The 16,812-nt window shown below is 46.1% G+C and overlaps 1 protein-coding gene across 1 annotated transcript in view; it reads right to left on the minus strand.

Moving 5' to 3' along the window:
• Positions 1-339: 339 nt before the first annotated feature.
• Positions 340-16,812, minus strand: part of FLI1 (Fli-1 proto-oncogene, ETS transcription factor) — a 114,586-nt gene continuing 98,113 nt past the window's right edge. The window contains exons 6-9 of the mRNA XM_080816692.1: positions 7,307-7,372; positions 5,403-5,462; positions 3,492-3,539; positions 340-2,352 (exon numbers count right to left, since the gene is read on the minus strand). Coding sequence (XP_080672818.1) covers positions 1,823-2,352; positions 3,492-3,539; positions 5,403-5,462; positions 7,307-7,372 — 704 coding nt within the window. The 3' untranslated portion in view covers positions 340-1,822. The remainder of the gene's footprint in view (positions 2,353-3,491; positions 3,540-5,402; positions 5,463-7,306; positions 7,373-16,812) is intronic.

A 16,812-nucleotide genomic window follows, 5' to 3' on the forward strand; every position in this document is an offset into this window, starting at 1 on the left:
CCCAGGTTCTTAGGCCTTTGGGCTCACCCTGGAACACATCACTGGTTTTCCTACATCTCTAGCTTGCAGACAGCGGATGGTGGGACTTCTTGGTCTCCTCGATTTTGTGAGCTACGTCCCCATAGTAAATCTCCATCAGTACTGTACATCTTACGGTCCTATTTCTCTGGAGAATAGTGACGAATACAAACAACGACAAAAACCACACCGATTTTGTACTTTCTGCTTTCTGGCAGCATGTACACATGAAAAAGCCTTTACAGTGCAAGAGTTTCAATTGGGAACTTCCCCTGGGAAAACCCTTTGACCTAATCAGGAGTAAATAAGACGACGATGTCCTCAGTTCTGAGAGAAGAAGGCACAATTTATTTAGTCAAATTATTTTACAACATAGTCTTCATTGACAGTTGTCAGCTTAACACTTAATATAGTTTTAAAAAAGTCAATGATTACCTGCAAAATTATATATATTTTAATATCTAAAAAATATATTGCATATATAGGGCAGGAAAATCCCTCTTATCCACAAGGGAAAGTTTGCTTGTTCTTTTCAAAGTTGTGATTATTGCATTATGGTTATTTACAAACATTTCCAAAGCATTAAAGATTTGAATGGATCACCTTTACCTCCTTGTGCACGCCCGCTAAATACTGCATGGTGCTTCTCTTTCTAGTAAAGTCAGTGACTCAAACATCCTGTTTTCTTTTTAGCAATAGTCATATTATGCTTTTTAAAAACCAGCTATAAAAACGTACAAACAGCCCAAATGTACAGATTGACAAAAGATGTACAAATTACATTTAAAAAAATAACGACTGATTTGATAGTAAAATTGTCTTTGTGACCGAGGTCAACTCGTTTATTTATTCTTTCTACTTTTTTTTAATTATCTATTTTTAATACTGTGAGATATAGGAAAATAACTCTGCATAATTTATACAGTAAGTTGCCTTCTGATTGGTTGACCCTGGACCTGTGGTCGGACAAACGCACAGCGCTTGCGAATCTGCTTGTGTTCAGAAATCCCTATGACTTTTCAAAGTTCTGGGACCCACTGTCATTACTTAAAAAAAAAAAAAATTATTTAATTCTCTGTCTTTCAGTAATGTCTGCATTGGCATTAACATTTCTTAAGTTCATATCTTGACTATTTCCAGAGAGGATGGTCAGCCTAGCACATACTGCCCACTGGGAGGGATTTTGCAATGCCCACGGCTTCTTAAATACACACACGCATGTTCTTTCTTTTAAATTCCAGTTGGGTGAAAACTTCACTGGCCTTACAACCAATGTTCCAGTTGCCATCCACTGAATCAGGTCCTCCTACAATAAGGTTATAAGCATCCTGCCTCTATTTTCTCTCAGTCTCCAGCCAGAGCATTAACTGGTTAAGTCCATGGTTTTTTTTATCATACTGAACCCTACAAGATCCATGATGAGACCCGTGTGTTGATAAGAAACTGCTTTGGTCATAAAAATAAAAAGAAAATGTACAGTTTCTTTCCTAGAACCATGATACAACCATTCCAGTAATCGAAATATTCAGCTCAGAAGAGGATAGCAGATTGAGATTCCAAACTGGTGTACTGGCCCAGAAAATCAGCCATCTCTTTGTTCAAGGTAGAGGAAGTGGAAGTTACCAACATTTAAAAAAAAAAAAAAAAAGGATTGTTTTTAAACAACAAACATTCTATCCAACAAGAAAGAACATCCAGTTTTGTTTTTCTCTTCAAGGCCACGTATGTCCTTTGGAGTCCAAAGTATCCCAGGAAGTGTGAGGAACGGGGGGCTTCGGGCAGAAGACCACCGATGATTAAGCTTCTAGTAGTAGCTGCCTAAGTGTGAGGGCACGTGGGTGTTGGGATGGCGGGGGACATTGGGGTTGGGGTAAATCCCACCTGTGGGGGAGGTCCAGTATTGTGACGCCGCTCCGAAGAAGCTAGAGGACGTGACCGGCATGGAAGTCGGGTGGGGAGGGACAAAGTTCACCTTCTGTTGATGGGCATGGTAGGAGGGCATGTAGGAGATGTCGGAAGGGTACTTGTACATGGATGACTCGGTGGGATGTGGCTGCAGAGCCTGCGCGATGCCGTGGAAGTCAAATTTGTAGGCATACCTCTTGCCGTGCACTTTGGTCATAATGTTTTTATCATAGTAGTATCTGAGGGCCCGGCTCAGCTTGTCGTAATTCATGTTGGGCTTGCTTTTCCGCTCCCCCCAGCGCCGGGCCACCTCATCGGGGTCCGTCATTTTGAACTCCCCGTTGGTCCCCTCCCAGGTGATACAGCTGGCGTTGGCGCTGTCCGAGAGTAGCTCGAGGAGGAACTGCCACAGCTGGATCTGCCCGCTTCCTGCGGTGGTGAGTGAGGCAAGCGGGAGAAGACAGAGCAACTCAGTCTGGGCAAGTGCGAGTCCGAGTCCCTAAGACGCCGGGATCCTCTCACCCTCCGTAAGAAACCCGCTATTTGCGGTCACGTTCAGAATCTACTGCCTCTGGCAGCCCCGTAGCTGGATGATTTGGGGCACGCCGCTTCCCACCCCTTTGGGCAAGATTTTTGAATCTCTTCTAGAAAGATCTGCATCCCTGTCTATTTTTGACCTACTCACGAAGTCCCCCCAAATGCTCCCTGTCAGTGTAAAAGGGAGTGGGGCCAGAAGACCACTGCTGGTCACAGGGAGAAGGGGTGGCCCAGGTGTCAGGCTGAAGGCGCCTGGGATGTTCCTTAGCAGAGCCCCGGTGCTTGGGTCTCAGCTCTAAGTCTGACAGAGAAGAACTTGGGCAGAGAGAGAAATAAGAGGAGAGGGAGCCGCGTGCCTCCTCTCTGCCGCCAAGACCCCAAGACAGGAATGGCCAGGCACCAAAGAATGGGCCTGCAGACACAGGCAAGAGCAGTTCCCTGGGGTGTGAAGGTGTGGGGTTCACTACCACAAAGGGCCAGTTAGCGCACACGCTTGGTGGTCTTGGTCTAGAACTCATTCAAGAGCTATTTTTAATAACGAACCCTTAAACGACATTGTCAGATTTCCTTTATCTGCAACTTTTCGGGGACATGCCTCTTTCACAAGGCTCTGAGATAACTGCAACCCTTTCTAAAGTCAAGAATAAGACACCTTTGGATCATCTATTCACATGTGACTTCCATGAGGACCGTAACTGAGAACTCACTGGAATTGCTTCCCCCTTCTCCCCCACCTTTCCCTACAAAAATTTCGACCTGCGCTATTTATTACAAATCTAAACTTCCATGCAGATAGGCAGTGCTCATACACTTGTTTTCCAGAAGGAGCCTCAGCTAATGGACATACCTACCACCTAATAACAAGCTCCAGACTCTCACTTGTACGCCAGAGTAGATGTTGACCGTTTCAAGGGAAAGAGCACATATTACTTCTTAGTCAGGTCTCTGAACTTAGGACAGTGGTCTCTGTGACCTCACAGAGCTATGGAACATTCTGGAGAGAAAAACCTTGCAGGCCAAAGTAAACTCACCGGGGTTGGCTAGGCGACTGCTGGTCGGGCCCAGGATCTGATATGGATCTGAGGAAACAAAAAAGGAAATTAGCTTCCTTGTTATTAAAAATATAAAACCAACAGCATTAATAATAAGAATACCCCTGGGGTTTATGCTTTTATTTCAATATCATAGAAAAAACTGGTTTCAGAAAACTTTACTGCTTTTATGTGCAAACCTCAAAGATCTTGAGCAGTTATGGTTTTCATCCCTATGATTACAGAAACATAGAATACAAGAAACATCATTTTTTTTTCATATTCAGTGTCTAAAATTTGTCGATAATGCTTTCGGTGACTGAAACAGAATCATGAAACCATTTGGAAAGATGCTGGCTAATATTCACTCATCATGACTGAAGTGAAGGACACCTTTTGAAATGGGTTTAAAGAAAGGTCTAATGATTCCTGGTCTTTATAGCTCCGTACACATCTCTGGTTTTGTGATATAGCAAAAAAAACACGTGCCTGGAAGTCAGGTAGCCTGGGTTCTAGCCCCAGTTACATTACAAACTAAATAACTCATTGGGACAATCTCTTCTCCCTTCTACTACCGAATCCTGTCTCATTCTCTTGGAAATGGCAGCAGTAGCCAGAATTTGTATTTTAGCAATAAAATAACTATTCTCCCTCAGTCTCTGTAAAACTTACATGATTATTTAATTATAAAAAGAATCTTTGCAATGTTGTTTACACCGGGTCGGTCTTTTTTTCAGGTCAGGAAGTCATGGTACACAGCTGGATCGTGACTTGGCCAGGTTGTCATGTGTTTGATACAGTTTACTATTTTTGCACTTGTCGTTGCAACTTTTAAAAAATTGGCATGATTTGGGGATTTCTGCTTACAACCATGAATTAACTTGAAAAGTCCTCAAGGCTACTGAGTTTATTGTCCTGCGTCCACATATCCACACAGTACGACAACTGAAACATTTTTGGCAGGTAATGTCTAATTTTGTTGTCATTGGGAATTCTTTAAATGCGCTATGTCAAATTCCATTTGGCTTGTGTGTTTCACTCAGGACATTCTTTCTCAACCTTCTCAATGACATGTAGGTCCATTTTCTATTGCTCTGCCTTCGATAGAGATGGAACACAATGTTTCTCTGTCTTAAAGCCTGTGGCTTGTCCAGAACTTAGTCTCAGCTGTGTCACACAGAGAAGACAGAGCTGGGCCTGGGAGTGGACACCACAGCTGTCTTCAGAAACAGGAAGGACAGAACAGGAGGAAGGCTTTCCAGAGGGCAAACCAGAAAGCTGGATGGCAGTTACAACAAGGTGGACTTTGGCTCCAAGGGTGAAAATGAGCCTAGTGAGGTAGTGAACTCCTCATTGCTATAAATATTCAAGGAGAGGTGAGGTAATCGTAAGATAGATGTCACAGAAGGATGTGATAGACCTAGTATCACTCCACTACCAAGAGTTTCCAATTCCATGGTTTGAAAAGCTCCCTTGCCTAATTTGTTAAGTAGACCCATCACGGGATGGGAGTAGTTTTAGAAGAAAGGTTTTATGAAGCCTAAAAGGTTTGGACAGCAGCTCCGGAGTCTGTGGATTAGAGCTCTAGTTCTCTCATAAGCCAGCTGTGTGGCTTTTGGTAAATTACTTTCCCTCTCTGGGCCTTAGTTTCTTTTATCTTACAAAATGAGGCATTGGAACATTTCATCTTTACTTTTGTTTTTACCTCCGATATGTAACAAATCTTAACCCGGTTCTAGTGCCTGCTACTTTTTATTCACAGAGCTCTTACAGGGAGTCAAATAGGGATCCTTTGTGAAAAGGAAGAATGAGGACAAATACTGTGTATTGGTTCAGTCCCCCTCAGCTGACCACATGGGATCAACAGGGGCATAAAGAGCAAAGGAGGGATTACGCATCCCAGACAGGTACCTGGTTGGGGCCGTTGTTCAGTATTCTTGCTCATTGCTTGTGCTCCTGCAAGTGGGGGACCTGAGGAGGGAAAGAGATAAGGTGAGTGGGGCCACTCTCCATGAGGGAAGAGAAAGGCCTTGTTAAAAGCCCTCCACAAGGTGCCTCCTCATTCACTTGTTCATTCACCTACTCTCTACTCACTCATTTATTCATTTTATTGAATAAATATTTATCTAGAGGGGCACATGGGTGGCTCAGTCAGCTGAGCATCCAACTCTGGGTTTCAGCTCAGGTCATGATCTCAGGGTCATGAGATCGAGCCCCGGGTCAGGCTCCACACTAAGTGAGGAGGCTGCTTGAAAGATTCTCTCTCTCCTTCTGCTCTTCCCCCCACTCGCTTGCTCTCTCTCTCTCTCTCTAAAATAAATAAATAAAGCCTAGAAATCTTATAGTTGTCCAGAATTTACTAGTGCTGGCAGTGTTCTTGGTGCTAGAGTTTTAGCAATGGACCAGCAGTTCGGTAGGACTTACATTCTCACGAGGAGACAATGAGGAACCACAACAAACATACAGCACAGCAGGCCTAATGGTATTGCTGTTGTGAACTGCATTTTTAAGTAGGACATTTCGAGGTTCTCAATGGGATGGTGACATGTGAGGGAATGTCACCGGCTTGTTATGTTTCCATGTTTTGTGAGTTCCCCTCGTGGAACCTCTCACATCCAACCTTTCTGCTCCCATCATAGTTTCTCCATCCTACACCTAAGGCGGCTTCTCACACAGTTTATGGTTTATGTATCCTCACCGTTCCCCTCTCCTCCCACTGGTCCATCATACATTTAGCCAGTTTCATTTCCCCAAACCATTTCACTCCACCATCCAAACACCTTTGTGAGTCCTCACTGACTAAAGAATGAAGGTCTACCTTCACAGCAGCCTTCGTGCCCCTTCCTTACCTTTCCAGACTGCTTTCCCTTTGTGCATCTGAAACTCCAAGAACCTGGAGTCCTCCCTAACCATCAGACATGTCAACCCTGACACCATTCCCTGGCCCCCCACCTCTCCCGAGAGGCTCTGTCTTCCCCATCTCCTCAGGGCCAAACCCTGCCTCTCCTTCAAAAGCCAGCTCAAATGCTGCCAGGTCCTCAGGCTCTCCTAGATACCTCCCAGATGAAAAGAGCTTTGACAGACTGGTCTATGTCTGATTCATCTTTGTGGACTTGAGAGTGCCAAATCCTAGGCACAGAGTAGACAACTAAGGAATACACAGTACAGAAAGGGATCCCAGTTATTGCTTGAGCATCAATTTGTCATCACAACCTTCTTGAAAGAAGGCCCTTCATCACCCATGTGCTGGACACTTTGCTTCCTATAGATAGCAAGGTTCATACATTCTGGTTAGGAGTGCATAGTCATTCTCTTTCTATATTCCCTTAATGGGAGATTTGGCGTCAGACTTGAACACAAATTGATGTGTCAGACCCCCACCATTGCCTCCTAAGACCGTCCTCCATCCCAGCCCTTCATGAAACAAGGTCAGGGAGGTTGGTATGATTACGCTTCAACACTCAGAGGAGGAAAGTCATGAACGGCCATTATCATGACAGAAATGGCTAGATCCAAATCCAGTGACCTTCCATTCATACAGAAAATCCAGTCTTGAGAAGCCTTCTAGCTTTAAAAATGCGAAAACCAAATGCAATGCAAAAAACCCGGAAGGTCTGAATGAAAATCCCACACCACCTTTCAAGGAACAAGTATCACAGATAGGCCCTACCCTGGCCGTTAATTTTGATGTCCTCTGCACAGGCAAGACAACAAATGCTCACTCCTGCTCTGTTCTAGCTCACGACACTGTTTTTCACCCGTGTTTGTAGAAAAAAAATTTTTTTCCTCCAAACGATAGCGTGCCATTTACTTACTTTTGTTGAGGCCAGAATTCATGTTATTGCCCCATCCTCCTCTCCTGACTGAGTCATAAGATGGGTCTAATGAAAAACAACAAGTAGAGGTACGTCAGCATCTCCAGCTTTTCAGAAAGGTGCCATAATGATTCTCTTTTAGCAATCAAGAGAAATTTGATTTAATCAGCCATGACGTCTTAGGCATGACTAAGTTCCAGAAGTGTACTCTCCTCCTGGGGTACGGGTGGGAAGGAACATTAACACTCATCAGAAGTTGGAGCGAACGGGAAGTCTCTTGAATTTGAAGTCAGAGGATTGGTTCAAGTTCTGTCCCTTGCCACTATTTGTTGTGGGACCATGGATGAATCATAACTTCCCTGAGCTTCAATATTCTTGATGATGGACATGAAAATTTACGCCATTTTTCCACCTTATGGAGTTGCAGTGATGCTGTGAACTGAAGGTTTGTGTGTCCTCCCCCCTTCCCGCCCCCAAATTCACATGTTGCTATCTCACCCTAGATGTGATGTGATGGTGTTAGGAGACGCAGCCTTTGGGAGGTCATTAGGTTATGAAGGTGGAGCTCACGTGAAGGGGCTCAATGGCCCCAATCGGAAGAGGTGGTAGAGCTAGCCTGCCCTCTTCCTGCCATGTGAGGGTACAGCGAGAAGTCAGCAGTCTCTGATTCAGAAGAGAGCTCTCGTCAGAGCCCCACCACGCTGGCACCCTGATCTTAGACTTCTGGCCTGGAGAAGGTGTGATAAATGTCTCTCATTTCTAAGCTACCCAGTCTATGGTACTTTGTTGCAGTGGTCTGGCTAAGACAGGCAATAATCCGACGAGATAACATCCGTGAGACAACTTCCAAAGTTTTCTACAAATAATAATGAATATAGTTTAGAAAGAAAAAGGAAGTCTGTAGTTGTGTAGCAAAGTCCTTTAAGCAGCTCTGAAGAGATGGGCTAGATCCGGATTAAAGACTCCATGGGAGGAAGGTCTCAAGTGACCAGGCTCGTGATGGCTGCCGAATCCGGCCTCTTGCTTCAGCACACCGGTATCTCAGACGCACAAGCACATACCAGGTCTCCATGCTCTTCCAGGGAGAGTGTGAGGGCTGGGCCTGACCACCACAGAGAAAGAAGGAAGGTCAGAGGTGTGGCTGGAAAGGGGGCAGGAACGAGAAGCAAGTGCACGGAGAGAGGCTTCCTGCCTGGAGATGCCTATGAGCTTGCTCTCACGTTGCCTTGGAGAACCTTCCACTGAACTTGCTGCCCCTTTGGGACCCCAAGATCTTTCCTGAAAGAGTCCACATGCCTCCATAACCATGTTCAGGAATTGCTTAACTAACTGGCTGGAAACTTCCTCTTTTCCCTTCTCATGGTGTGAGTCCCGTTGGGATGCGAAGCAGGAATAGCAGAAGAGTTGAGGGATTCAGAATTGGGACTTTCAAAGTCTTTCCACGAACAACAAAGAAACCATAAAAACCATCCGAACAAACGGAGCACGAACCTCATCAAACAGCAGCCTGACAGGGTGGAAGGCAACCCCCAGCCCCCAAATTAGAATGAGCTCTGCGGAGATGGACAGGCCCATCCCATTGCTTGTTCTCATTGGTTCTGGCTAAGAAGAACCGAAAGACAGGGATGGTTTTCTTGTGGAAAAATCCACGTGCAGACGCACATTCCTCCCAGCTCTGGAAAAGCCAGTTCACTTTTTAAATTACCATCTGTAGCAACTGGCATGAAAAAGAAAACAGAAAGCAAGGGGGATGAGGATGGGAAGGAAGGGCAGAGAAGGAGACAAAAGAGACACAAAGCTCCATGCATTTAAGTCCTCTGTTTTGGTTGGCTTCCACCACCACCACCACCCCCCTCCCCCGCAATTCTCCTGCAAATAGATTTCTACTTTTGTTTAAAAATAAAGCAAAACAAACACAAACACAAATCCCAGCTTGTTTAGGGGCCTGGAGCAAGGTGAGGGCTCTCATGAACGTTTTCTGGGATGTCTTGTAGGGATCTATAGAGCGTGTCCGATGCTGGTATAAGCAAAATGGAAGGCAAGATTCCTCAAGATTTCTCTCTGGGGACAGGGGTGGGGAGCAAATGCTATTTAGGCCTTCAATAACTTATAGTTGGGCCTGCAACAACACTGTTTGACTGCGTGGGTCCACTTCCACGCGGATCGTGTATGGTACAGTACTATAATGTCTTTTTCTTATGATTTCCTTACTAATATTTTCTTTTCTCTAGCTTACTTTATTGTAAGAATATGGCACTTAATACATCTACCATAGAAAATATGTGTTAAATGACTGTGTATGTTATTGGTAAGGCTTCTAGTCAACAGTAGACTGTTAATAGTTAAGTTTTGAACAGTCAAGAGTTAGACACTGATATTCAACATAGCAGAGTGTTGGCACCCCTGACCTCCGTGTTGTTACCCCTAACCTCCATGTCGTTCAAGGGTCCACCGTAATTGGGAGTGACTTTTGTGCTGTGTCACGTGCTTGGCCATAGACTGGATGGGAAGAGATATGAAAATGTTTTCTGCCCTTGCGTTTAAATATGAGAAGATGAGCAAGACTGGGGGGGAAATAAGGGCCATGTACCAAAGGAGTGATGTGATATTAAGGTCCACTGGAGGTTAAGGAGGGAGAGGTGAGTGTAACTGGGGTTATCTGCCTTGAGTGGGATCCCTTTGGGGAGGAGAGAGTGAGTAACAAAGGCAGGCACAAAGCAGAAGTATCTGGGGAACAGCCATGGGTGTCATGAGCACATGACTGACGTAGAGGGAAGGGAGGAGAGAGAGGGCTGGAAGTGAGGGCCAAGGTCATGTTCGAGGCCATGGTGATGGCAGCAAGGCAAGCACAGTGGCCTTGGGTGCAGGGAATGGACACCAAGAGAGATCATGGGCATCAGCATGACCACGAACAAGGGTCCGGTGGAGAACGGAGCATGGGAGGTTGTGTCGGATGGATCGGAGCACCGGGGGAAGGAGGCGATTCTCATAGGAACAGAACAGAAAGTGGGAAAGAAAGTGACAAGTTCATGCCAAAGGAAAAAACAAATCGGTCGTTCCAGGAACTGGTATGTGTCATCTGCAGTTCTGACTTGACATATGATTTACTGCATTGATAAAATCTCTGGCTCCAAGTTTACTTGGTGTTTTTGGGCCAATCGCTATTCTACCGAAGGCTTCCATCCTGTCTGAAAGCTCTATTCTATCCAATCCAAGGACTAAACTATGGCCATGGCTGTATCAACTGATCAACTTCTTCTCCTGTTCCTTTCCAGCAGCTCCAGGAACAGACCAAGCACACAAAGGTTACAGAATAAGTGGATGTACTCCCTCTAATCAACGAGGGTGGGTGACTGCTGGATTCTCCTCTAACTCCAAGGGGCCCCATCCTGGTTTGAAGTTGATGCCTTATCAGATAAGTGTTTGGTGGCCCCATCTTTCCTGCCACACCTTGAGGCCTGTGGAGGGCTGCTGTGGGATGCAATTCTCCCACTGGCCTACCTCGGGGGAAAACCTGGCTGAGAAGACTTTCAAAGTCCTACCCGACCCCCGAGTCTTCTAGTAGGTAAAAAAGGGAAGTGACAGAAACAGAGATGCCACCAGCAATCAATCTGAACTATGTCCTCACGGCACACATGACAGAGGAATAAAGAGCAAAGGCCACGTCTTCAGCTGGTGTCTTTAGCCAGTGGTCCCTGAGGAGCGTGTGAACTCAAAGCCACATGGACCACAAGATCCCTTTCTTTTTTGTTTTTTCATTCCCATCTACCTACACAGAAAATTCCACCACAGGTACTGGGTCTACAAAGGACGTCCTGGGTCTGTTTACTGAGGAGTTTAACAAATACACTCCATGGGCACTGGGGGTCAGGGGGACAGCTGCTACATGTAACATTTCAGTGAAGACCAGTGTTTTGGGAGTGAGTCCTATGGCAAAGACAAAGCATGATACTGGAGAAGACCAAGGCCAAGAACCAAGGTCTGGCCCTCAGCCTCAGAGAGCTGAAGAACCAGGGTAGCCTTGTGGATAAAACGAGATAGACAAGTAAACGCCTGTCCCAGTGAGAGCACAGACTCAGCCTCGGTACATGCTGTCAAATAATATTATTATTGACATCATTATTATGCACCTAAAAAATGATTAGCCCCAGAGACATGGGTTTGCTAACCCTACCAAATACATGTTCATTTCCCCTCCCCTCCTCCTGACTCCCTTGCTACGCTGTACTTATTTGTCTACTTTATCACCAAATTTAATCACTAACTCACGGTTGTTTCTTATAGTCTGCATCTCCTACCTGAATGCCAGTTCTGCAAGAGTAGCAGTCTTTCTTCCATTCCCTGGTCTAACCAAGCCCCTAGAACAGTGCCCCACACAGAGCAGGGGCACGATAATTATTTGTTGAATGAATGAATAGACAGGCCAATATTTTGTTCTTGCTAAGTATACCCACTTCTTCTTATTTTTCACCATTTCACTAGTTGAACAGAATTCAAGGCCCCTCCCCTGACTTCTCCCCACTGAAGTCTCCTAGGTGTTTTAAGACCAGGTGATGAGGTGTATAGGCCATATTCATTCTGGATGCCCTTGAGACATGATGAACAACATTGCACATATAATAAGGCATAGGCTAAAACCTTGTCCCCATAGGGAAGTCAAGGAGTGGACACCACACATTTAGAGAAAACTTAGCAGTGTGGCAGTTCCCGTCCCAGACAGACAAACAGATATATGTCTATATCCCAATTTGAAAAACCTGGACCTGGGAGTTAACCCAGTGGCTCACATTTCTGCACCAACACCAGCCCTCCTGGGGCCTGATGCCTGGGTACATCAGAGCCCCTGCTGCCGGTTGGCACAGGGAGAGTTCTCTGATGGCCTGAGTCCGGTCCACGCAGCCGCCTGAGTGTGCACTGATCCTCCCACCCCCACCCCACAGCACCCCAGTATGGTGCATGCTTCTGCTTTCTGAGAAATATCTTCTGAAAAGACAAGCTTAAGGTAGCAGCAGAGAAGACAAGGTTCAAAAAAGTGACCGTTAAGGACCAGAAAACCAGTTGATGATCTTCCATGTGGTGGCAAATGGCTTTATCGGCAGAAAAATCACTCTGACTCTGACGAGCTCTCTTTTCACTTTGGTGAGCTGACACTCCCTGGCTTTATAGAATATTAAGATGACACATCTCATTGTGACTACTTCTCAGAGAAGTCGCCCAAAGGGCTCCAGCTGGAGTTCATGGTTTCTGGCAGTCCTGAGATCAATTTTTGCCAAAGCAAAGAGAGAACAGAGGCTCATTCTGGAGAATCTGGGCCCTGCTGGGCATTGTAGATAATTCAGCTTCACATATGTAATGGCCCAAATAGTATCTAGTATCGCCATTATGTGATGCTCAACATGGCTGAATTGGACACAAAATGGCCTCTCAGTACAGAACTATGAACATGGAGATTTTTTTTTTTTTTTTTTTTCTGAAAAGTTCCTCTTGGAAGGAGAAAGCTTTTTCTGGACATGACCTTCTCATAGACATCCCACAGTGTTAACTCAGTTTCTGTGTGAAGCTTTTAAACGGGTTCTAGAAATCTGGCCAACTGACTCAGGAGAAACCTTCTTTCTGCTCTGACGCCCACGGTTGGCTGTGTGAAGGCCTCATGTCCCAGTGAACACGCAGCTCTCTACTTTGTCATGACCTCACTGGGGGCCAGCACACAAACGCCTCTCTCTTGATCCCTTACGACACAGGCTGTGCTCTCAATTACTTGATGGAAAAAAAATGAATTTTCCCTGAACCTTCTCATCGAATTTCTGGTTGCTGCTGAAAGAGCTGGCAGCACCTAACCATGTTTATCCTTGGAAAGTCCAGCTTCTGAATGTAGACCTTTCAGCTGAAGAATGGACAAGGCTTCTCCTGCTCAGTCAGATCTAGACTTCCTCTCTGGAAAGCAGGAGGATACCACAGGAGACCCAGAGCCCTGAACTGCCCAAGAGAAGGTCCAGCCCGCCTGGAGGAAGTTATATCTCCTAGCCGCTCACAGGGAAGAACGTAGGGGAGCGGCCATGTTTGTTGTCAGTAGATGTTTGGGCCAGACGAGCCTCCAAAGCCCCTTCTCCCTCTGAGGTCCTCATCTTCTGGCAGGCCCAGTCTCTGAGGAGAAGTTCCTACTGGCCAACAACCTGACTCACACTGCTTTCCTCTGGACTTCCCTTTGTGTTGCTTGTGACGCTGGCAACCCGTCCAACCTGTGAAAGCCTGCTCTGCTTCCTGAACCTTCCTGGCCCCCACCTCGGGCCAGCTTCTTGTCTGCCACCATCTCTTCTACAATGCCTGCCAGTGACTAAGCCAGGTATCTGAACTTCCGGCCTGGCCTCCCACTTCAGAAGCACAGGCACCTAGGACCTGAGCAGCAGCTGTTTGGGTGGGGGGGCAGGACACCCCTGTGGGGGGTGAGAGTCACGGAGCCCTGGGTTCAGACCCCAGCTCTGTCCTCTACTCTGCTGAGTGATCTTGGCCAAATCATTACTCTGTTGAACCTCAGATTCTCCTTCTCTATAAGAGCGGGCAACAAATGCTTTAGAGGACCGCCTTGAGGAGTGATTCCACATGTGATGAGCAGCAACTTCCAAATCTACACCGTAGACGTGTCGTTTATTCTCTCTTCCTGACATCTCTCAACGGTTTCTCTTGGTAAGTCAAGGTTAAAAAGTTCATCGAGGGGGGCGCCTGGGTGGCTCAGTGGGTTAAAGCCTCTGCCTTCGGCTCAGGTCATGATCTCAGGGTCCTGGGATGGAGCTCCACATCGGGCTCTCTGCTCAGTGGGGAGCCTGCTTCCCCCCCCCCCCACCGCCTGCCCCTCTGCTTACTTGTGATCTTTCTCTCTGTCAAATAAATAAATAAATACATCTTTAAAAAAAAAAAAGTTCATCGAGGAAGGCCTTGAAAAGGGAGAGAAGCCACCAAAGGGAAGAAATGGTTCCACTGCTGTGCTCCTGAATCAGTGATCTCCCAAGGGAATCACGTGTGGCCCACGAGAAGTGGGTTGGCTGGGCCCTGGTTTGAGAGACTCGGCCCTGGAAGACAGTGGGGGGCTGTGGCCGCGGGCCGCCTGCAGTAGAGTAGGCTCAGGGAGTAAGAGTCCAGCGTCCACCCAACTGCCAGCTCCCCCAGTCCCTGCCTAGCTGGACCCAGTGTTCGGAGCTGTGTCCCCTCACCTCATTTCAACTCATGCTATAGGGGCAGGCCAGCCTTCACCTCAGGAGTATCTTATGTTCCAAAGAGCAGCAGAGGATCTTGGCGTCCACTGAGACTCAGGAGGAGGGAAATATCTAGGGAAGGCTTTCCTCAAACTTGGAACTCACAGAAAAAAAAACATCCTGGATCAGATTTCCTTTGCTCAAGGATCTTGTCCTGGAATCCAAACAGCCCCTCAGCCTCAGCACCAGCCCCGCTGTGTGGAGTATAATGGAGGTACTGTTTAAGATTATTATATGTGCGAAGGGGGAAAAAAAAGGCATACGAGAAAAATGCTTGAAAAAAATGGATGGTTTTTAAATATGAAAAGTTTGGAAGGGTGAGTGGCCCATTCGCCAGGCACAACCTTGCCACAGTCACGCAAGGCTCCCTGCTGAGCCCGGACCCTTCCTTCACTTTGTGTCTCCCAGGGGCTCTGTGTCTGAACGACACCGAAGTCTAAATGACCTATTTATTTTGATAAGGCCTCAAAGTGGGATTTTGGGGCCAGCCTTATGTGGAAAAGCAATTCATACTGACTAGATTAATTGGGTGTTTGCCCAAATTCCCCTCCGCATTGGGCCATGTAGACATAACTAAAGCGCAGGCTTTTTGGTCAAATCCACCTCAGGTTTAAAAGGATTCCAAGTAGGGAAAAGAAACTTGAAAGTTCATTTAAGTAACAGGGCTTGAGGAGAAAGGAGAGGTGGTCTTGTGTTCGACCCCCTCTGCTCCCCAATCTGAACGGCCAGCCCTGACACCTTCACAGTGAGGTTGTCCTCACTTGCTCTGGCCACAAGGGGTACGCTCCTGTGTCTGCTCCACAAATCAGCTTTTGCACCCTTTTCTTTTCAAGGTCTGCAGGTCGAGGCTCCCTGGTGATAGTCTGATGTTTATTGCCTGGCCCTGTTCTCGTGTAGTTCTCTGTGCACATATCTTGCTTGCTTGATGATGATCTTTTGGAAGACAGGGACTGTGTCTTAATCACTTTCTTTCCCGTGCCCACCTCAAGATTCTTCCCCTCCCCAACATTAGCTTATTGGACTTAATCAATATCTCTGATCCCATGGTACATTCATTCAGCCACATTTTATTGAATGTCTACTATCAATCCAGATACTGCTCTGTGCGCTGGGAACACAATGATGGCTAGATGAACATTCCTGCTCTGTGGGACTTACATTCAAAACAAACAGTAAACTACATTGTATATGAGAAGGTGGTGAGAGCCATGGGAAAAGAGAAAACACTGAAAGCAGGGCCAGGCAGTACTGGGATGGGGAGGGCCTCACCAAAAATATCTAATTGGAGCACAGACTTGACCAGTCTAATGATGTGAGAACAGAGCTCTCCCTAGCACCATATTTTCTCAAGAGGAATGACCGCCGGCTCACCCTACATTGATCTGAAAGCCCTCCTGGAAAGCCGATGCCTTTTTATTAGCTCTTTCTTTAGTAAGAATTACTCGAAGTTGGAAGACAACAAAATAAGTGAAAAAAACCCGACAGTATCTTTTTGGCTTTTTGGGGTGAGGACAGTAAGTGGTTAGATGAGTCTGGTCTAGTAAAGGGTTCCCCAGTTTCTGCAGACTTAGAATCAGGCTAACTGGCAACCCTGAGGTCTTCCCCTCACACTGATTTAGGGTTGCCGTTCAGATCAAGAAACTTAAAATCCCAACACTGCCCTATGATCTGCCTGTTGAGCTGCATCAGAAATGCAGGAAAGGGCGATTCTCTGGGGTCAGCGTGGGAAGAATGGACAGGTCAGGTCATCATTAAAGAGTACTCCATCTTCGTGGCCAGGTAGGTAAGCACGAAATGCTTCCATTCCTGAGTCCTGCATCCACATGACAAAAACACAGCAGTTTTAAAGAAAAAGAACCACCAATTCTTGGTAGGTGGAATGCGATCTCACTTATATAACAGAATCAGAGGCTTCTTTTCAGACTGGAAGAGACCTCAGACATTATCTAAACCAGACATGCAAATTAGCACAGGCCTGGAGGCCCAGAGCCTGAGAGAAAGCATATGTGGCCATATAAGAATTTTAATAGAAATTGAAAGTATGACTCATAGCATAAAAACTGCCATTCTCTAAACTCCTCTAGGATATTGGGCAGGGCTGATAATTATTTTATAGGCAGGCCAAAGACTTTTTAAGCTCAAAGATTTTTCAAAATTACATGAAGAATGATTTTCATCTCTTTGGAAGAGTGATACCCAAATCTTACCAAGCATAATATGGTTGTTTGTGGTGTTCGTAAGGGTGCCTAAAGATTT

Source organism: Martes martes, assembly GCF_963455335.1.
Source record: "Martes martes genome assembly, chromosome: 10".
In the NCBI taxonomy this organism is placed as follows: domain Eukaryota; kingdom Metazoa; phylum Chordata; class Mammalia; order Carnivora; family Mustelidae; genus Martes; species Martes martes.